The 23,944-nt window shown below is 36.7% G+C and overlaps 1 protein-coding gene across 1 annotated transcript in view; it reads right to left on the bottom strand.

The window, feature by feature from the left end:
* The window catches only part of NOL10 (nucleolar protein 10), a 55,901-nt gene that overhangs the window by 21,732 nt on the left and 10,225 nt on the right, over nucleotides 1–23,944 (bottom strand). Inside the window, exons 8-13 of the mRNA XM_057370488.1 lie at nucleotides 23,497–23,557; nucleotides 22,919–23,004; nucleotides 22,480–22,558; nucleotides 21,234–21,383; nucleotides 18,815–18,881; nucleotides 13,339–13,391 (exon numbers count right to left, since the gene is read on the bottom strand). Of these exons, the coding sequence (XP_057226471.1) occupies nucleotides 13,339–13,391; nucleotides 18,815–18,881; nucleotides 21,234–21,383; nucleotides 22,480–22,558; nucleotides 22,919–23,004; nucleotides 23,497–23,557 (496 nt within the window). The remainder of the gene's footprint in view (nucleotides 1–13,338; nucleotides 13,392–18,814; nucleotides 18,882–21,233; nucleotides 21,384–22,479; nucleotides 22,559–22,918; nucleotides 23,005–23,496; nucleotides 23,558–23,944) is intronic.

Genomic DNA, 23,944 nt, shown 5'->3' with positions numbered 1-23,944 from the left:
TAGGAAAGTTGCACTCAGACAATGGGAAAATTATTATTAATGAGTGCAGACATCTCCAGCTGGCTTTCATCCAATTTCTTTTTAGGACAGGAAAACCAGACATGAGCACCAACAGTGATCAAACCAGTATTTTTTGCTGTTCATTATTATTCTGCTTTCCATAGGATAACCACTTCTTGAGACAATTTCTGCCAATTGCTGCTGAAAATCAGGAAGACTGTTCTGAAAATGTTTTTGCCCATCARGAGGAGCCTCACCCACCAGAAGGGCCCAGCTGACAGCAATTGGTGGGGTGTTCTGTGCTCTGCTCCCCTCCCAGCACCTTCCTCCTTCACTGACTGGAAACAGCACCCACGAGGAGGCACAGCTGTCCCACAGTGTCCCACCACCATGCTGAAAGGCAGAGTGACAGATGGATCACATCAGTCCCCTCCTCCCCACAGCAAAACTTACCATTACGATATACCAGTAATGCAGACACCTCACCACTACCTCCAAGCCACAGGAAGTAAAAATGTGGRCCTAATAATTATTAGTACTATGCCACCTAATGTCAAATTTTTCTTATATGCATTAGAATATTTCTTAACTTCAGACATAGAAAACACAAAATATAACGAGAGGTCTTGCATGCAACCAAGCAGAAACAAGAAAACAAACTGTTCAAGAAATAGAAAATGTTTGCAAAAAAGTATTAGTTAAGTATTTTAAAATAACTCAGAAATCACTCTTATTTGTTCATAGTCTTGTGGCACCACAAGTCTTACCATGGTACAATAATTTTCTTATAGCCATGCCTAATTTCTGAGCAATTCTATAGAAAATAGAATTCTGTCATTGATCTGTAATTCTCCTAAAATTAATGAACCCTAGGACAGCATAAGTATTATTCCCAGCCCATAACAGCTGTTTTTTATCTTCATTTWGGAACACCAGACAGCACTTGAACATTTTTAAACACCACTCAACAGTTTGACAACCAGCTCTGCAGAGCCCTTAGAGTCACAAAAAAAGTGCCCAATCCTAACTTGCATTAAATATGCTCAACAACTTAAAAGAAGCCAAGGATATGTAGAAGCTTCCACAGTCAGATGTCAAGAGATTTAAACTACTTTGAATGCACATCCAGACAAGTATCGTTTAACATCTGTTTGAAGGTTTCTGAGACCAATTCTACAGGAGTGACTGAACAGTTGCTCTCTTCTTCTCACAGAGTAAAAACAGGTTCCAAAATCTATTTTTCAGGATGTTAAACAGTAAGTTCCTGGAAGATTTCATACAAGGCAGTGATAAACTCTTCAGCAGTAAACAAGATGTCAAAATATAATAAGAYTCAACCAGCAAAAATCCCTCCCTATCTTCACTGATGTATTTTAGCAATGAAAAATATACAAACTGTTCACTGACAATATTAATCGGATTTGAAATTCATTCACTAGAATTTGGAAAGTTTAGACTGTCCAAATTCACTCTAGAACACTAACTTAATGTATGGAGATATCATTCAACCACACTTCTTCAGAGGCTTCGGAAAGCAGAGGCMGCATTTCCTCTGGCTGCATGAGACAGAAATACACAGATTCACAGAAACTTCAGTTTCACAAAAATTAACTCTGTAAGACCATATCATGCCCCACCATAGTGACACAGTTTGTAAAAAAAGAGGCACGAAAATCTTGTAACTGCTCTTTTGTATTTCAGAATTAAAACGTTCCGTCAACCATGTTGTGGTACCTTTTATGTATTTTGACTAAAACCATTACTAAATAGCAAAAATGTACTAACTAAAWCATTCACTGCCATACTATCTGAAAAATGGTGATTACAGCAAAAATAGCATAACTGTAAGGTCTTCAAGAGATCTCCAAGTACAATGTATTGTGTGAAATCATTAATGAGTTGGTAGAGACATTTTGTAAAACTCCTGTATACATGAATGAAAACTGTAGCAAGGACTGTGAAAGGGAGCAAGRAGGATTTCTGAAACACTAATGCTTGAACAAGAATAAATACATCACAGAGACACTGTAAACTAGAGCTGAGCTAAGCATCAGAGGAACGTGACTCTTAACGTTCCTTAAAAGGCTCCACAGCCTTTTAAGTGGAGATAATGGGGAACAACGAACAACTAATATTCATATGAAATCTGAAATATTCAAGGAAAAGATTATATAATCTGATTGCCTGTGGTGAGATGGGACTTGACTTCACAATCCAAGAAGGCTCCTCCATTACTCTGTTCCCATTAAAAAACAAAACCAAAAATTAAACTTTAAGCACTTCAACAAAGAAAGATTATTTTCTAGACTATAGTTTCTTGAAATGGAATATATTTTATAAGTCTGACTCAATGGCTTCACATACATATTTACCTACAGGAGACAAAAATAATTCTTCAGAGAAGACAAATAATAAACAACAATAAAATCTTAATTTTGTTTTTTAATGAAATGCCACAGTATAAAGCATTTTCAACCTTTAACGGGATTTTTTTTGCTGCAGAAAGCAAATGCACATACTGAGAATATGCACATACATACGCATACATACTCTCAGCAAGTCTAATGAGGGTGGTWAAAAAAATGGTGATCCCCAGGGTGTGGGCAGTGACTGAAATGTGCAATTGCATTTTAAACAAAATTAGCTCCCTAATTGTATAGCCAAGTTTAATTAATGCAATTACATGAAACAGTAATTATTTTTCATTTTAAGAGTCTTGTTTTCAATGTCATGCTCTCTAATTTTAAGAATTAGACAGATTTCAATATGCAATAACTTTGAAAAGTTTCCATCTAGATGCATTGAAAAGTCAAGAGAAGGAAGAACACCTTGTTAACACAAAATCAATTACAATTGGTAATTCTAAAAACCCAGGAGGATTATTTATAGCTTGCAGATGTGAAAAACTGCAGCTCTCTATTTTTGTTACTGTGCTTTTAGCCTTCAATCATAACCAGCCCAAGGGATCAGCTTGTGTTAGGAAGGAGCCTTGGGATCACAGTATCTTGTTATTTTTCTCTCTACTATGTTTCCATATACAGTGTTTCCCTTAGCAACCAGTGTGCTACAAACAATTTGTCGTTTTGAATTCTGACATTCTTTTGTAATCTTCTTTCTTCCTATGAATGCTCTACAATCAACTCCAATTATGCCCTATTAATCTCATAATTCTATTTAATGGACTGAATAAAATTCTTTGATTTTCTAAATTAGATTGGTTTGGGGAATAAACTCCAAACAAATCTCCCATACATTCTTCATAATTTCAGGCTTCCATTCAGCCTACATCACATGGTGTTGATTTGGTGCTTTTAAAAACAAGTAGCTCACTGGAGTACAGACATGACCAAGAGAGACTGAATTGCACACTCTTCCTTTTTACCATACTACTGACAACAGCATCGCAGTTTTAAGCTCACACACTCATAAATTTCACTGAACTATACAATGAATTGGCTCTTTCCCTCATCCTAACTTCAGCACTTTCAGACATTTTTGGCAGATTCATTAATCAGAGAGGTTGAATAGTTGGTTTTCCTACTTTTCACTGTGCTATGGAAGCTGCCAAATCAACTATTTGGAGCTTTTAGTCCCTTGCACATTAAAGGAAACATTGCTTTTATGATTTTCCCAGTGTTACACAAAAATTGCTGCAGAAACTTGCATACATCTTCTAGGAATGAGATACTAAATCTTTCAATCCTGGTATTTATCAGATAGCAAGTACTTCTTTTTCTAATTCTGAGCAGTTTGGCTTTATAGTAGTGGTTTTTTGTTTTTTTTTTAAATCTTGTATTTTCTGGGCTGAGAAGTATTACAGTCAGTCAACCCATCACAGATCTGCTCTCACTGTGAGTGTTCTTGGTGGAGCCATCATTTTTTGCAGACAATGGTCCAATTATTGATAATATTGGGAAACAACACCCYCAAGCAAATAAAGTTACTCCTTGAAATTGCAAATAAGATTACTGGGATAGCTCTTTTCTTCACAAGACAGAACAAAAAAAGGGACACTTCTCAAGTCATCYGTGACTTACCAGCCATGGCATTAAGAGTCAGGTTGATGCTTTCAATGTCCCAGTGTCCCTATCATGCTCTGACATACATCAAACACTACATCAGTATTGCTATTGTTTATTACACTCCCTACAGGTTTTACATATTGAGACCACGTGAAGCCAGAAAGACACATTGAAACTTGAAGTACAAGAACACACTGCTTTCACATGAAGTCCACTTATCAAACGAAGCTCAGAAGGAGAGTGGCTTCTTACCTGTGTTACAGGTAGCATGTGCTACAACTATGACCTGCTTCAAGCACCTTCCCAAAAATATCACCTGGAAATAATTCAAAAGTTGCCAAAAACTATCTTTATTCTAATACAGCAGCTTCTACAGCATGCCTGCTGTAAAAACAGAGGCAACTAGGTAAATTGCCTTAATAGAGTGCAGTAAGTTCAGCTGTGACTCAGTTTTCAGGTTTTATCTATGGGCATCTGCTGATTATCCTAAYCCACAAAAAAAAAAGTGCAGATCAGGTATAAGCTGATCTAATGCCTTGCTGACAATAAGTCAAGAACCACATTTTACTTTGGCCATCCACACTTTCCATTCCCTGCCATGTCTGACTAAGTGCTCTTACCAATTCCTTTGCACAGGTTCTGGTATCATTAGAACCTTCATGAAGTCAATTTACTGCTCAGTGATTCAGTGCCACTGAACCAGCACAACCTCCCTCACAAACGACACCATCTTCATGGTTTACATAATCTAACAAAAAACTCCACCCTATCATGACACATCAGAAAGAATACACTCCTCACAAAGTTCTTCYCTCGCATTTACAATTGTGACTGCAGGGGAGGCAGACAAAGCAATGGCAAGTGGGAAAATTCAGATCTCTTGGCCTTTCTTTTAATCAAGGAAARAAATTCTACACAGCCTCTACCTGTCCCAACATGTTCAGAAATCTGTGCCTCAAAACATAATGGCACTTCCTGCAATATTAAGGGTATGAGCCATCAATGGACAAAACTTCCACTGCTAACAGCGATGAGAGTAACACATGCATTGATTTAAGTATGTATGTAATCGCCTCCCACAGCAATCRAAATTAACAAGAATCACCAAAAATAAGCTAGAAATGCAAAGTCCCAGCACAATCCCCTTCTCGATTTCCCTTGATGGGACAGAAAAATTCCTCAACTGTCACACTGTGCAGGATCTTGCCTCTCATGCTTTTAAGTTGCTGGGAAGAACAGGGTTCTTATACTGCACACCAGATGCCAAAGAATGTTACAGTGTATCATTAAAACAAAACATACTGAGGGATGGCCTGTATTTTAGGGAAATTTGAGGAATGCTTCAGATGTAAAGGAAATGGCAAATTCAGCTCTTTGTCTACCTTACATAAGTGGAARAAATGTGAAACTAGAAATCTTGGAATGCTTGAATTTCTAAGAACTCCCTACCATTGCAGTTTAATTGCTTTTTGCAAAAGTAGGAGGAAGACTTCCCTGTGAGTTTATGCAAGTGCTGCCAGACAACACAAAGAAAAGGAAAAGCAACTACCTGTAGGAAATGTGCAGCTCCTCCAGACAGATAATAAAGATAAGTTCAGCATAAACCAACTCCTTTGCAGAGCATAATGCTAAAGAAATGTTATATAACTTAGGAAATAAGTAGGAAACATCTTTCAAATAAATATTCAGAAGCTTTCACATACATGATAGTTTTATTTATTTGTAAGGTGTTCTGTGAGACAAATCTTAGGCCTTCATAACTCTTACTATTTTTGAATAAAATAGTCATAACTCACAACACATGGTTCAATACTAAGTGCAGCACAAAAGATGACAWTTAAATTAACCCCTGCTTTCAAATACAATGAAATACTTAGCTACAATTGTCACACGGAGAAAATTCTCATTTGCTTTGTCTTTTCTGATCCAAAAGCTAAAATGCTCTAGTTCTTATCACATGCTGATAGATATGCAGCAGAGCACAAAACTTCCTTTCAGCAATTTTATATCTTCATTATCTGTGACTGCTTCACTCTTCACTGACTGAAACCAGGCAATTGCATCTCAAAATTTTCAGAAATCAAGTGAAGAGATGGCCCAAAGGAAAGAACAAGTGCAAGTTAAGAAATKTAAAAAGAAATCTTTCCAATACTCAAGGCTTTAAAAAGCCAGAAGTACACYCCCCTCTCAAAACCTGTCTCTTAAAATAGGAACTCAAGAACAGAAGGTCCATTACTCCCAGTTGCTTGAGAAACAGTCACAACATGATTCTTTTATCAACGGTCAGAATAATCACATGGTTCTGCTTTCAAGAGTTTTCTCCTGGGTTCTATGAAGCGTTTCATATAAACTATAAGGAAGCATGACTTCACAGTTAGCATGATGCTGCCTGCTCAAAAAACATTGAAGAAGTGCTGCATAACACTAACAGCCACAACAGCACAAAGCAGTGTTCATACACCTTCATAATCTAGACATGATGTCGAACTACTACATCATCAGCACCAAAAAACATCTAAAACAAGTTTTACAGGAAGATCAGAAATTGTTTCCTGATTTTCGCACATTGGTGTTTTTCTTCTATATACATGTGATAAGTGGTACTGTGTCTCTCAGCCAGTACATGGGAAATGGAGGATATCCTTTGTTGGGAATAAGCCCAATGTGTTATTTTTCAGTTTGAAAGTGTTTAGGTTAAAAGTAGGAAGCTCACATTTCTGCTTGTGAAGATAAACAACTTTTTTCCAACGCTTGTAGATACTGTGAGATAGGTAATGYATCATTCACCAGACATTTTTTTTTGTGTAAAGGTTTAGACTGCTTTGGATGGAACAATTTTATAAGACTGACATATCAAAACTCCAAATTAGTTTAAAAGCCAAAGACACACTCAAGTATCTTTTTATTAATGGAAAGTTTCTTCTTTTGACACTTGGCAGACCCAAAGCTCAACTGTAATACACTACTTCATAACAACCCTTCTTTCCAGTCATTGCACAGAGCTCAAAATGAGCAAACTAAGATTAAGACCAACATTTTCCATTCTACGTCATAACTACCATTTTTTTTTTACTTTTTTTTTTCCTAGACTATGAAATGTTTTACTACATTATACATTGTTTCAGGACAGAAAAAAAATCTCTTAGCACAAGCCAGTTTCATGGCTGCTTTCCACTTTACCAAAAACATATTAGGGAAGGGCTGCATTGAATACGATGAACAACTGTCTTYTAAAAAGCACAGCTTCATCATAAGATCTTCAAGATGACATTTGAGGCAGCACTGATGCAGAATGACCTAATAYTGTCAATCAGAAGACATGAAAACACTCTAAAAGAAATCAAAATCTTGCACTCTAGTGCTAATCTATTCTATTAGTGTCAAAATGCCAGATACAAATGTAAAAAGAATTGTATCACTTGATTCATAGCTTTTGCCACACAGAAGCCAAAAATCTGTACAGAAGGTGTCCCTGTAACTCTAACAGCACCCACAAACTATCTGAATGACAGCTGAGTACACAGAACACGGGCCCTAAAGAAATGAAGTAAAAGTGGGGACAGAGRTTGGTTTGTATTCCTACCATATAAAGACCCAAGAGAGGGAAAAAGATCATCAGTAAATCCCAAATGGACGAGAATGTAAATCTTAGAGCGATTCAACTGTTCAGAAAGGCTGTGACCATGGAGGTTAGTGTGGAGAGTACAACACAGGAGAAACCTCCCACACCTTTCAAAGTGAAAAATGACAGACTGTCAAAAAAGACATCTGATGGTCACAACATTTCGTGCAAAACCGTGAGAGCACTCTGTCACCAGACTGACAGAAAATACCTGCCTATCTCTGTCTGTGAGTGAACTGAACACAACTCTGGACAATTCCGCCATTTAGAAGCAGCCCATCTGGATGCCTAAGATAAAACCAAAGCATGTTCATCCYCAGTTTACATTCTAGAACTATTCCAAACAAATATCAAGAAAGAAATAAAGAGGATGAACCAAGGCATTAAAAAACTGCTTTCACTTATATTTCCTTCAGCACAAGTTCCCTCTATAGATTTGTTTCATCAAATATCCAAAGCATTAAATGAAAACATGTAAGGTAATAAAATTTGTTGCCTTAATCAGAGATTATGTTATTTCAGGGTTAGCCACTACAGAAAAACTACTTTTTCTAATGTTCTCTATGACTTTTTTTTCCCCTAAATCCAAGGAAATTTTTTTTAAGGATAAGCATTTTCAAGGCATATTCAAAACAAAAAGATGCTGATAAACAGTAATTAAATCAGGCTAGAGGAGGATCTAAAAAAAAAAGGGAAAACAAAATTAGTTAAAGAACGTATGAAAAGCAAGAAGTACCAGCAATGGCTGGTTTAGCTGAAAAGCCACCCAATTTTAAGAGGACAAAATTCATAAAATTTCTAGCAATAAGGAGAGCCACATGTCCCCAGCATGTATTGTATTATAAACCAGAACTCTTATACTCTTGGAGAAACTGAATCATTGAGTAGGCATGAAATACTAACTCTTGAAACACTTCCAGTTTATACTCCAACAGCCCTGAATTAGGAGAGTGCTAGAATATAAAATTATTTTCCAAAACCACCTGAAAAGAAGCCAGAGATGCTCCAGGATTATTTTTTTCTTAAAGAGCTTAATATCTTCACTACACCAAAAGTACATTGCTTCTAGCCTCAACAGGGAGTGTTCTGCCAAGACTGCGGGAAAAGTGAAAAAAAAGATCCAGAACACTGAATATTACACTCAATTAATTACACGCTTAATTRCTCTCTTCTTTTAACAGCCTAATGAATAGAGCAAGTTTCAGTTTCAGTATATATGTGTAGCCCAAAGTTTCAAGTCCAACAAATGAGACAGGACTGATTTGCAACATCTGTGCTAAGACATGTTCATGTAACCACAAGTAAACACTCAGAGTAACAGCGATGCTCTTTGCTCTCCACCCAGAGCACCCAGGAGCTGACATGTGGGGAGTTTTCTGTGCAATCTGCAAAGAGAACATTGTATGTCACAGGAACATGACAGCCTCAATTACACTTAAAGAGAATCTGACTCATCTTAGATCCCAGGCCAGTGGACCACCATGTGTCAGTGGAACTTCTGCCTCTACTTCTTTGGCCAGGACCTGGTTGCACTATTGACTCAACTTATGTTTCTGAGTCAGTACTCTAAAAACTATCCCAAGGCACACACAACTTTCATTTCATCCTTCCCGAGGCACACATCAAAGTGATGTACCAGGAAGCCAGCTGGCAAGAAGCAGGCTCCAAATGTTTGCATAAACTCCAAGTTAGCTATTAAACCAGTGGCAAACAGCCCAATTCCAGTCAGAGGCACTTGCCCTCATTAAATCCCAACAAAATAAAGCGAAAACMAAGTCTCTAAGCTAAGCCATTCAAGTTGTTACCTATGTAACACAAACATTTAATTTCAATGGTCAGATTGAATTTGGTTTTTATTCACCCTGCACTGTGTACCTATATGAGGCAYCTAGCCATTTAAAAGCAAACCCACCTGCCCTTTCCATAAAACCAAAAAAATCCTCTTGTATTTCCTCTACTTACAACTTTGCATACAAAAGAAAAAACTACACTGATTTTTTTACTTTTTTCTAAGAAATGCACAGTGCTCTCAGACATTCCTAGTCTGAATTGTCATACCTATCCTGTTGAAACATTTGCAGGAAAAGCTGATCCATTTCATTTACAGGCAATATTATGATATCTGTTGTCAAATCTTTTATAATCCTGAAGTTCAAGAGACAGTAATTTTGGGGGTTTGGGATAGAAATTCAGCTTTGGCGTTAACAATGGAGAGAATGGGCACACATACACAGATAATTCAGTCAGACAAGAGCTCAGTCAGAGCACATTCCAAGCTGGCCAGACACGAGCCAGCTCCAGTTCCCCAGTCGTGTAGCTGTGCTAGCACAGCACTGTGCCCACACCAGTAAAACCTGCTGAGAGGCTGGGTACACGGGGCTGGGCACAGTCCTGCACTGTCTGGCCARCTCCAGTCAGGGACAGAGGATGCTGCCTCTGTCTGCACCCACCCATGCATGTACACACTCCTGCTCTGCAAGACTCCACTGCTGTGGATTTTTTTCCCTTGCTTAGAGCACTGCACCATACATTTGGGATTTTAAGTATTCTCCTTGGTCATAGCCATGGCAATTCCTTATAGCTTTTCTAATGAACATTTAAAACAAGAGAATAATTACTAGCACTACAGGGCAATGAGGGCTAAGGGCAACTGAATGGATTTTATTTACATAACTGTACTTTACAGTTAGTAGCATTTCCCCAGGCATTTATTCTGTTGAGGAATTCAACAAGACTTATAACTCAGCTCCTGTCAACACCTCAAAGGACACATTTTAGTAGTATTCAAGTCTACCTTAAAGTAAACAGGCAAATAGAAAATTAAAGTTATTCATTATAAAAACTGTGAATACTAGCTCTTAGAGAAAGACCGAAAATGACATCATGACAAGASATCAGGTAATACAGTTCTTTAAAGTTTTGCTCCAAAGACCAATGTAACTAAAGTTTTCTTTGCCTGTGCAAGGAAATTAGTAAGTCTTCCAAGGATAAAAAAAATGTATTAATCATTTACTGACAGAGAACCAAAGGACAGGTGTGCAACTCTGAGCTCAAATAACCAGCCTGGAAAATCAAGAAATAAAACTGTAACATGAACRTGTTAGAAACATTAAGTTTCCCTTAATAAAAAATGCCTTGGAGCAGTTTAAGGCTGATAAAAGTCTTCTGTTTTATATTTTCTTCATTTAAAAGGTAGATTGAAAGAATACACAGAACAGCCAACAAAAACAGATTTAGTCAGCAACATACTTGATTTTTAGGAAATGCAGTAAAACACCCTTCAATTATACAACACAGTCTGTGCCAGCCCCTTCAGTCTTAACCTGTAAAAGGCAGACAGGGTAAAAAAGTCAGACCAGAGTGTGAGATTTCTGTCTCTATTTCAAAGTAACTTCTTCTCACCACATTTAACTTTTCTATTGYCTAAAATAAGTATTACATTTTTGAAATGAACTACAGAATGCCAACTAAAAAATTCATGACAATATTTAAGGTATCTTCAACAGCCTTCAAATTCAAAGCCATTGATGCAAACTGMAGAAATTTAGCTTACGTGAAACGCAAATTTAGTCTGGGCACTAGCCTTTGAAATAGGTTCTAAATTTTGTTGTATATAACCATGTTTCAAAAATTGAACTCATATTTGAATTTATGCTTTAACATCCATCATTTGGGTCCATTTGTATAGTTGTGTCACTGTGAATGTAAAACCCATAAAAAGGTATCATCCAAACAAGTTTAGGCACACTCAGGTACCAAAAGCCAGGGGATGGTGACAAAGAAAGATGTTTTAGGACAAGATTTATGTTAATATTCATGGGAATAGCCCTGCAGGTTGCAAAAATACTAGAAAGTATTAGTCAGAATTTGCAATTTGCARTATTGTCTCTAGGTATGATCTGAGATCTAATACAGAGTGCTTGTATTTTTCACTAAAAATTACTTGTCTGACTTAAGAAACACAAACTCAGYAGTTAGAGAGGATTCTATGAGAATGAGATTTTTGAGAGAGCAAAAAGTATTTTTCATTTTGATTTGCAATATGTGCAACAATACTCAAAACAATATCAGCTTGAACAAGTTCTAAGTACATTCATCACTGCTGGCAATCAAGACAATGATATAACTTTTTGGCTAAGTTGGATKTGCACCTCTAACGTACTATACCTGTCAAGTTCATGTATCATGCACACCTGCATAAAAAATAAACTCAGTGCACAAYTTTCAGAGAGGGGCTGAACTTTAACTTTAGTGACAGAAGGAACGCTTTTTCCATATGGATTACTTAAATTGACCAGCTAGTCCATTATGGTTTTAAAACCTCATCAGATTTTGAAAATATGTGAGTTTGTCTTCCCTAATCCATTAATTAAAAAATGATAGATATAGAAAATGCTTGGAGAGCTACTCTCTCAACCTTATAAAGGACAAAGTAAATGGAAAGAAGTGTTCAGCTTTTAACTACAGCTAATATTTTCATAAAYATAAAAATATTTGTTGTCCCCCTTTGTTCTTCCAAAGCATGGAAGARCACCCGTTAACAAAATATAAATTAGTTAGAGTAGAATTACAGAAATAGGCAATTCACATCAGAAGAACAACCTGACATAACTCATGTACAAAATTTCACATTTCTTTAAATGCAAAAATCTAATAATGTACGTAATATATCGGACTACAGAATTGTTTAGACACACAAATACAACCTGTTATTTATTATCTATTCCACAAAGAGAAATCTAAACTCATGAATCTCCAGCCTAAATGTAATCAAGATCATACACARTGGATATGGCAGTGGGGAATGACCAGAAATGAACTGAAAAAAATCAAATTATTTTAAAATCATTTACCTAAATGAAGACTTTTTGGTTGATTTTAAGAAGTTAAATATCTATTTCAATATTAATAAAGTTTATAGCTTGTCCAAAAAGTGAATAAAATTAAGAAGTGTATGTATTTTTACAGTCTGGTTGGCTATTCTGCATGTAACACTTACATAGGTATCCTACAGTTTATCTTCTATCAGGACAAATCTAGAGAACCTGCTGTAGAAACTAAACCAAGAGTGAAATGAAGGCGTAATTTTCTGTACCATTCCCTCACACCAGAAGGCTTGCTGCTACTTCTCCTTAATACCAATCCGCAGAGGTAAAACATACAGTTAAACCTGCAGTTAAGCCTTTCAAGTGGAAAGCTTATTCAGTGAAAAGCTGCAATTGAAGAAGGGCATTGAACAGAAGCTACAGTCAAGAGCCATATGTGAAGTCATACAATATAATTTCTTTGTCAGAACAGAGAAGAATATTTACTGCTATAACTATGTCACTGTAGACCACATACTAAAGACAGTAATGAAATATTTCACAACAAAGCAAAGTTATTATCTTGAAAAGGTAGTCCCTATTTAGGAATTCTTTTTGATCAGCTTTCAAAAAAAAGTACTTTTTCCAGTAAAGCTCCACCTGAATTTTCTACAGCCACTAACCAGTTTTGAGACTGCTAGCAAAAGACAAATTACAGGCTGTTTTTGAAGTAATTCAACATGCTACATTAATAAATTATGATTCACCTACATTTACTTTATTGTGACAAGTCAGACAATGTAGACATGCATTTCAACTGAAATATCTGAATGGCACCAAACAAGTGTATCTTTAAAGAGCARTATCATCAAAAACTTGTATTACTTACTGGTATATAATAGATATTCATTTTAGGGGCTTCATTGGCAGTCATTAGCATTCCTAAAAAGAGATTTCCACATTTAAAAATACTGATTKCAAGAAGATAATACTATTTTTAAAAAAACTCATGAAGTACGTATTTTTGGCTTGCAATGTAACATTAATCAAGACCTGTAATAAACTGTTGCATCAAATACCATGGAAAGAAAGATGTGATACCAGCATAATTAACAAAGCTTAATTTCCTATATATTGATTCCTTTTTGTCCTCTATCTTAATTGTTCAGCACCACTTTAAGCAACGGTAAGCTCTGACAAGTGCAAGCTGCCAATTTTCATCACAAATGTAAACAGTTCAACTCTTAATACTGTTTAGAACAAATCCAGTTAGTAYTGAAGTTAGTACTGAAGTTAAACCTACCTTGGACATAAAATTACATTATTAATATATTGGTATTAATACATGTGGTCTTTTGTTTTATTTTAAACACACACCTATAGCCTAAACAAAGCCATAAGTCATACATGGTTTATACCTTCATTCATATTTCATCTTGAGAAATGAACACAACAGCAACTTCTCAACCCAAAATGAGATACAAGATACTGTGGTTTCAAAAGGAATAATACCAGTGCTATTAGCTAACCAGGGTAAATGTAGAATTTGAAATATCTATGAAAATACCCAAGAAACACCACGAATAAGGGGCTTAAGTACTCTGAATATAAAAAAATACAGTAGGAATACTAAATTCTGTGGTAAATCTCCTACTACCACAAGACTTCATGTAAGTTCAAAATGAGAAACGCTCTCAATTTCCTTCTACATTAAAGAATAATAAGAACATCTGGCATATATTTTTATGCTTATCTCAGTTTTTGGCTTTCCAATGTAGCTGATCATGAGGTAGCTGATCATTGATCAATGTAGCTGATACAAGAGATTGATTATGAAGAGGTAAAGTGCCATCAAATTAGATAACATTCTGATCTGAAAGAASTATAATATGCCACTGAGACTATGAATAACTGGGTCAATTACTACACACCCAGAGGGTAGAAATATAATTTACACCCAACTAGAGGAATGCAATTAACCTGGGTGGAGTAATCCTTCCTACCTAATCCTTTTATTATAAATTCACAATGCAGCTGGACTGAAAATGTCAGAAAAAAAGGGGGCTTCCTTTTCCAGCAAAGCAAGATATTTATGAAAGCTTAGTCAGCAAATARGCTAAAAACTGTGCCTGAAAAGGTTTGCAGGCAATTTAAGGAAAAAGCACGAATTTATAGTATATACATAAATACACAACACACAGTCCAGTATAGTATATAGGTGACAGGCTCCCCTAACAGCATGCTCACTACTGTTTCATGAGACAGAGCATTTTTCCATTGACTGAATATGAATCACTACAAATAAAGACAGAAATTAATTCTGCAGGTGCTTCAAAGATGACAGTAAAGGAAAATGTCCTCTTTGAGAGTCTTCCACCAATAATTAAAGGAGGACAAAACTAGACTTCAGAACAGTACATGGKTGTACACTACAAGTGTACACTACACCACAAGGGAAATAGAAGAATGAAAGAAAGTTAATTCTGTGAAAGGAGAAGTCTATTCCACGTGTTTTTATTGCTTCAGCTTGTTAGCTTCAACCAATTTTTATGGGAAGAGAGACAACACCCTAACAAACTACATAACAGCCTAGTCTGATTACTGTAGAAGGGAAATAAATGAGAGCATTTTTTCAGAAATTTTAATAAGATCCTCTTTAGAAAATGGTCTGCAATACAGTATCATGAATATAAAAGAATAAAATGAAATATGAAGTGATGGTATGTGGGAGTAGCAGTTTGAGAAAATGCAAATTTTTAACTTTTAATTTTTTTACAATAATTGAAACAAATGACACACAGACTTCTATACACTGAAGATGCTGTCMAGTTTCATTTATATTCTACAACTTAAATTGACTAAAGCCTACTCGTAAGTAGTAAATCTTTTTCCCCCTAGCCCCATTCTGTTCATGTATGATCAGAGGAAGATATTCATAACTATTAAGAGAGCTACTGAAGTTTGTCATCATGTAGTTTAGTCAAAGATATACACGCGTTTGCTTCCCAGGAAAGGTAGTAATACTGAAAGTGGCTGGTAAAATAGTTTTYTTTAAAAATGCCTAACTATGACAAAACTACCACCAAAAAAAACCCAGTTCACAGTATACTGATCTAGAGTTTACCATAACTGATAGAATTTTAGAATCACAGAACAGTGTGGTTTGGAAGAGACCTTTCAAGGTCTTCTAGTCTGACAACCCCCACTGAGCAGGCACATCTTCAAMTGGATCAGATTGCTGAGAGCCCCATCCTTCAATATTTCCAGAGATAGGACATCCATAGCTATCTGGACAACCTGTGTTTCACYACCCTCATCATAAAGAATCTCTTCCTTACATCTAATCWAAATCTGCCCTCTTTCAGTTTAAAAACACTTGTCCTATTGTAACAGGCCCTGCTAAAAACTTTATCCCCATCTGTCTCATAAGTCCCTTTTGAATACTGAATGGCCAAAATAAAGTCTCCCCAAAGCCTCCTCTTCTCCAGACTGAACAATATCAACTCTCCCAGTCTGTCTTCTTCASAGGACAGAGGCTGCAGTCCTCTCCTCTCTTTTTGTGGCCTCCTATGGACCAGCTCCCACAGTTCCATGTCCTTCCTGTTCTGGGGACCCCAGAGCTGATGCAGCCCTGCAGTGGTGTCTCACCAGAGCAGAGCAGAGGGGCAGAATCCCCTCCCTCCCCTGCTGCCCACGGKGCTTTGGGTGCAGCCCAGGACACATTTGGCTTTCTGGGGTGCACRGGCACATGGCTGGCTCATGTCCAGCCTCTCACCCACCAGCACCCTCAGTTCCTTCTCAGCAGGGCTGCTCTCATTCCCTCCATCCCCAAGCCTGGATTAGTACCAGAACTTGCCACAACCCAGGGGGGAGAATGTTAAACTTGGTGTCGTTGCATGAGACTCCCATGGGCTCAATTCTCAAGCTTGTCCAAGTACCCTGGGATGGCATCCCATCCTTCAGCTTGGTGTCATCAGCCAATTTGCTGAGGGTACACTCAATTCCACTGTCTGCCATTAATGAAGATATTCAATAACACTTGTCCCAAAACAGACCCMTAAGGGACACCACCTGTGACTGATGKCCATTTGGACAYTGAGCTGTTGACCTACACCTTCTGGATGAGAGTGTCCAATCAATTCCTCATCCCCTAAACAGTCCACCCATCAAATCCATATCTSCCCAGTAGGGGTGAGATTGAGGTTTTGCCTTTCTGAGAGCAGTGASACACAAACTGTTAAAACACAAGCTAAGAGCAAAGATCTTCTGTGTTTCCTGCACCATGCATCCAGTGGTACTCTGAGAATATTGGGGCACCAGTAAGAGCACTGAGCCAAACCCATACTGATACTGAAGTAATGCTGTATTTCCAACTTTCCACAACTGCAAGCCCAYCTTACTGAAAGTATTTCCTTATTTTCAGATCTTCAGGCATGATTATTCCTTAAATTCTGAACAAGCAAGAGGTAGTTCTAGGCATCTTGAATTCTGGTGCAACAGTATTTAATGACAAATGTGATGCACCATCTCTTGCCTTAAATCACTCAATTTCCACTGCAATGTCTTTTAGTTTTTATCCCACGGTCTCAATGTAACCATAAAATACAACCTAGTTTTCTTTCCACAACAGTTCTTACCAAAACTATCAACCTGGCCCCCTACACACAGTAACACAAGCAGAACTGATTTAAGTGGAAGATGTGGGGGACAGAACTGGACCACACAATTCTTTTGTGCTACAAGAKTCTTCCTGCACAGTCTCATGAAAATCATTCCTGCAAAAGCACACGAGGCATGTGCACATACCACAGCAGCTACAGAGCGTCCTTAGTTGACAATGCCCATCCTTGACAAATTCCAACTAGACTTGCATTGAGTAACCTGATCAGACCTCAAAGCTGGATCTAACTCCAAGTTGGTCCTGCTTTGAGTAGGAAATATACAACTCCCAGGGTACCTTCCAACTTAAATTACACTACAATTCTACATTGTCAAGTAACCTTTCTGCTCCATTCCCTGTGGTGAGCTCTTCATCACTGACCACGYGTGGACATGATTTGCTGCGGGGCTCTCTTTTTGGATCAAACCAAAAAGCTCACAGGTGAGACCTGGGTGAAATGCTAAAGATACTTCACTCCAATGACCTCTGTAGCCACCATGGATGAGGGTTTACCACCTCCATGTTGCACAGTCCACCTTGTCACCACACAGTAATTCTCAAATATACCCACATAAACTCTTACGTACAACCAGGGCACATAGCATGTACCCTGCTCCATAAAGTCAAAAATGCCACCATCTTATCAGGGAAAAGTATTTAATTGCTCATGTTACCAAAAAAAAAAAAAGAAAAGAAAAGGAAAATCCTCCAACACATTCTTAACTGAAGTTGGCGGAAAAGACAAAGGTAAGTTTTAACTTGCTAGAAATCTCCAACTCACTTATCTACAATCTTAAATTTGAGCTGCTAGCATGAATCAAAGTCCAAGTTGCTCTGTCATTACTGCTACCTCTCTAAAATTAGGATAATAGCAGAGTTTGCAACATAGGCATTGTCCTTTTGAAGACTTTTACTCTGTACCATACCTAGCAGCCTAACTTATTTCACCTTTTTCAGTACTGCTTTCTAAAAATGAAGTGGCTGTCACTCCATAGTTAAGAACTAAAGCAACTCAGGTGAAGCAATAAGTCCAGTTGCAATCTGAAGTACAATCAAAGCACATACACACATACAATCAACACTTCGTAAAATACTTTTACTCATAAATTAAGTACTGGAAACCCTTTTAAAGTTAAAAGTGACCCTCAGTTTTGAGCTCTAAACATAACATTATGAGATGCAACATATCTGAAAACAATCACAAAAACCATGCAAATTTGCGCACTTAAGAATCTACACTTAAAAATAAAGTATTAAATCTAAGGGAGGGCACAACTTAAGAGCTGTATTGAAATCAAGGAAAGATCAAGTCCTTGTAAATACTTGAAAAAAATCTGTAAGGTTGCTGCAAAGAGATTTTTCCTACCTCTAGAAAGCAAGCTCTAACTCATCTGGGACTTAGTCAAGACAATAGGACAAAATTCCTATTCTTATGAAATGAATCACTTCAGATATTTGAAAGACTAAAAGAGGTCAATCACTCAATTAACAGCCCAGAAGTTTYTAATTGCAAAGAGGCTCCAATGTACTACAAATGCAGAGGAAACAAGGGCACTGACTAACAAATAACCCTTTATTCCTAATTCTGTCATRAAGAGAAAAGCAGACCTAAATTGTATCACCTAAACAGAAAAGAAGACCCCAGCTTGGGTTAACAAGCTTTTCCTTTCAAATTTAGCATTAGGCATTAATATATTTAACATACCTGAATTTGGATACAGGCAGACATCATTTATATCATGTTCTGGCTCCATTGAAGTAAATATCTTTCCCTGAAATCGTAGGGAGAAAATAAATTCATAAAGAACTCCAAACAATGTAATTAAGTTCAGTAAATCTAAACATTAATAATAGCTACTAGAGAAGCAAAGAAACATGATGGAATAAAGATGGAACAGATTTTGCAGAACAGTAAAATGTTATTAAACATCTGAACATAAAATATAATASTGAGTTTCTTGTGTTATCTCTGATTCAATCTTTTACAAGAAAGTGCAGCCTACTGGTTATTGAAGACACAGCAGCGTGCAGTGGCACCTCTAATTTCTCAACTTACATTTCTGCTGTGTTGAAAATATATGTCAGATTTATTTTATTTCATTTCATGCAAAAGGGTGACYAAGGTCTCTAAATTCTTGGCACACTACCAGTGTAGCCTTCACTTTATTTAACTCTGAATGTGGTAGTTCTACTTTGCAAAGTATGATTAGCTGAAAAAATGGATTAGGAGAGGAATTTGAATCTGGAGCTTGGCTCTTCCAGCCTGCTAATGTCTACATGAAATTAAATATAGCTTAGCTTTATAAATCRTAAACTTTATTTCTGATTTATAAACTATTAAAGAGGTCTTGATATAAAACAAAAGTAGTAAGAACATCCAGTGGTATCTAGCTCAGATCAGAATTGAAGTTATAAAGGTTACTTAAGAAAGAGGCAAAAGCAGGAAACAACATTCCCAAAATAGTAAGAATTGGAACAGAGTCTGAAAAACCCAGACAAAATACAGGTGCTCTTATAAGCCAACACACAAGACAGCCAGTAAAGGAAGAGTCTCTAACAACTGGACCACATAATCTGAAGCATGAGACTACATGCCTACACAGTTCTAAATGAGGGACAGGAACAAGGCAAATTTTGATCCTGTTCCTCTTTTTTTCTTTCCCTGCAGCAATCCCACCTACCTTTCTGGGGCCCTTCCTTTCCCTCCCAGTTGCACGCTGTTACCCCACCCACCTCTGGTCTCTCCCTGATGATTAAGATGAGTCCTCCTCCACCCCGGCCTCAGCAGACAAAAGCCKGGTGCTCCCCACCCCAAGGCACGTCTCAGCATGGGGCTATTCTGGTATCAAAGCCACATGCTCTCCACCCCATGTCTGCCTCTGCACTTGGTTCCCAGCCAGAGATAGTCAGGAACCAGCATCTGGGAGAGGTGGAGCCAGCTGGAACATACTTTAGGAAGGAGTCCAAAGCTATCTTTGCCTTCCAGAGAAGAGAAACCCTCCCTTTTCCCACCAAAGGCCACCTGACAAACATTACAGTGTTTCATTCTCAAGAAGGGAAATATACATACCTAGGAAAAGTGGGGAGAGACCACAGTAGATGTTTTAAATAATAACCAATAATTTTTTGCTCTTTCAAACAATAAAAATTAACTGCAGAGGAGCCTACAAACAAGTACTTGTGATCACAGAAAAAATAAAAGAGGCTGTTGAAAGTTCATGCAGCAGCACAATACTGAAAGTGACTGCCTGAAATAAATAGGAAAAAAGCCTCTACTACAACGCTTTTTATGTTTCACTATAAAGTTAGAAAAGCATAGATGGAGCATGTTTATCAGAAGGAGCACAATGACTACAGATAGCACATCAAACCAAAATGAGTTACAATAGTATTACTATGAATCTATAGGGTAGCATATTTTGTTACACCATAGATTTCAAAGATTCATAGCAAGCTTCCTTGACAGAATAAGAAAGAGGACAGCATAATATGATGAAAAAAGGTGCTATGAAAATTAGAGACTTCAATTTCACTTCACTGTTATTTCTTGCCCATTGCAACATATTCCACTAATACAGTGTTAGGCACATTGTTATTTGTATCTATGCATAGTGTCTGCTTCACTATCCAAATGAGTTCCTGTGGAAATAAGCTGCACCTGATTTTAATAGGGCCTTAACTAAATGATCTTTTGAAATTACACCCTACTTTGAGCATGGAATTGGAATAAACATGTTTTCCCAGATGAAAARATGTAATTTGATAAATTCAAGAACACTGTGAGAAATAYACAAACCAAGGAAATGGCTAAGATACTACTTTCTATGTTTAAATCCTTCCACTGAAAGAAGCATTTTGGCCAGACATATATAAACAGCTAAAAACCCTYKAAGACTATATCTTTATATCTGACAGGCTACTGAMTAACTTCCCAGATGTTGATTTAGTAAGCCAGGACAAAATGCTAYGTAAATGAAGAGATATTAAACCTCAACTTCCTACACTGAATTTYGGCTTTATTAATCAAGCGGCACCAAAAACCCCCAAAACAATAAACCAAACTACCCCAACCCAAATAAAGTAAAAATTAAAAAACCTAAATGCAGCAACATAAAACTACTCACTGTATCTTTGTTCCACATTTTTATGATTCGAGAATCTGCAGAGATAATTAAATCCAACTGATGATGAAACTGAATTGATTTAATAGGCAGGCCATAGTGGTGATCTTTGACTATTAATGGATTACTGGACCGAAGATCATATAATAGAACCTTGAAGAATGATAGATTAAATGTACAATATTGTTAGATCATGAGGAAGTCATGCCCATCAGATCTTCACTAAATATTTAACTAAAGATTTTATTTAAATACATTGGCAGGATTTACATAAAWGGAAGAATTTTGAATTGTGAATACAACTTTTTAAGTGACCCCAGTTTATTCTAGCTTGTATTTTAACATCAGCGTGCTTCAACCTGGAAAAATTAACAAATGTAAGAATTCACCGTCTTTCTAAAGACTTTTTAATTTCTATTAAGAACAATGAATTATTTTTTTGTTCCAATACTCATAGTATTTCATAATTACTAATATTTCACTTTCAGATTCTTCTGTTGTTGTAACACAATTTAAATTTTCAGACTCCCTCCCAGATTCAGTGAATRTAACTTTCCCTCAGTGAAACACCAMAGAATGTAATTTTTTATGCTAAGGAAAGTACAGAGTACAGGCCCTGTCTTCCTGAAACCTGTATCTTTATGTCCAAAATTTCCTATGGAACTTGAGACGGACCTTAAATCTTTCAGAAACAAAGTGTGAATGCCAATAATTTTGTGGAAAAGTTATATTGTGAGTTTATTTAATCAGAAGCACAATATACAATAAAATTTGCCTGACAYTAACATAGCAAATAAAATTCTTACACACATATCTGCTCTTAGACAAGCTACAGTTTTCTAAACCCATGAAAATACTTATRAAGGCAGGAGAAAATCCCCATACTYCACTTTACACATATGATRGCAACAATMAATGAGTTGAAATGATTCTTCATATCAAGACAGCAAAAACAGTTGAAAGACAGTAATTTCTGTTTCTTTAGTCACCATTATAAGGGAAAAAACTGCAAATTTGAAGTTATATAGTATGTAGGTTATGATGATTTTAAGTGGTACCTACAGAATTCTGAAGAGCATTTGACAAAATTAAAATGTAGTTTGACTATTACTACTTTATATATGTAATTTATAATCTCATAAATATTTGCCGTAATACATATATACTGTACTCAATGCGTGATAGACTTGGACTGGGAATTGCAAGAATAGGATCTCCTAAGAACAGTGGTAGATGAAGTCAAACCTACCTGCCCAGTAGATGTTCCAACAGCCATATTCAAAGCCCCATCAAATTTCAGTGCTGAAATGGATGGTAAACCTTCTATCCTGCAAAGCACAATACTTACAGTTAGGCTTTAAAGAAAGCCTGCCAATAWTTTTTTTTAATGTTAAAAATAGCTAAGTTAATTATTGTGAAATAATTTACAGGTAGCACTCAGAAATACTATTCCAAAAAGCTGCAGTGTTTACATTCACAGYCTGTATTTGCATAGAAAAATAGTCATTACCACTCAGATCAATGCCTAAGAGAACTCTTTCATTACTAAGAAAATCCTTTATTCAGACCAACAATGGCAAGAGAAGAGAATCAGCAGATCATTTTGAAGCAAAGTGGGATTTATTTCTAAAAGCAAAACTTATGAAAAATCCAGTACAACAYACTTTGAAAAGGTAGCCTTTACTCACTCTGTGTCTGCTGTCACACTGCTTAAAGCACAGTCCAACAGCCCAACTCGATTCCTAGTTCTAGGATCCCAGCATTCCACTTTACCCTAAACAGTTTAGAAAATATGGTTCAAGATTATGCAACAGATGCCTGGTATTCTGAAAATGTTTAAATAAAACTATGAATTATCTGATCTAATTAATAATTAACAAAACTTCCTAGGTTGACATGAGTTGTTCTAATAATGACATACAGGCTGCACATGCTTAATTTCTAGTTTTTTTAAATGTGATCAAAATCACTAACACTAATTGTTTTAAGATTAATAGCATACACATGCCAGCTAATTTSTACAGATGGCTACACTGCAAAACAAGATAACATTTTCTCCCCATCTGCAAAATGACAAGCATTCGGCAACCAAGTAACTCAGGTATTTTACCTGCACTATGCTCAAAAAGTCATCTTTAACATATCTTATATAGCAAATGAAACCAATTTAATTAATTAGGTTCATGATTTCTAATCCTCCTGCAATTTAATAAAAAAAACAAAACAAACACTACTGCACTTTCATAAAAGGAATGCAAACATTTACCTCAGCTGTCCCCATWGCAAACAAGAAGTGTACTGGATTGATGTCACAGGCATTACTCTCCCTRCAACAGAAGAAGGAGCATGTTTAATGACCTCAGAACAATTTAACACATGAACAACTAATAAGATTTCTATAATCATGTACACTATTGCTCAGCCTGGGAAAGCAAAAGTTGGAGAGAGGGACAGATGGCCACATTAACAACAGCTTCCTACACTTAAKCGGAGCTTACTGACAATCTGGAGCCAGAGACAGTGCTGATTACTTGAAACAGGTAAGGTTCTGACTGGATGTAAGGATAGTATTTTTATGCTATAAAGATAATTAAGCRCTGGAATGTGTTAGTCATAGAAGCTGGGAAATTTTTATATTTGGAGTTTCCAAGACCCCCCTGAGAAAATTCATCTGAATTCGGCATGACCATGCCCTGAGCAGGACCCTGGGCTCT

The sequence above is a fragment of the Malurus melanocephalus genome, unplaced genomic scaffold (assembly GCF_030028575.1).
Source record: "Malurus melanocephalus ecotype Western Australia unplaced genomic scaffold, MMel_1.1 scaffold_127, whole genome shotgun sequence".
Lineage (NCBI taxonomy): Eukaryota > Metazoa > Chordata > Aves > Passeriformes > Maluridae > Malurus > Malurus melanocephalus.
This window is presented reverse-complemented; position numbering and strand designations above follow the sequence as displayed.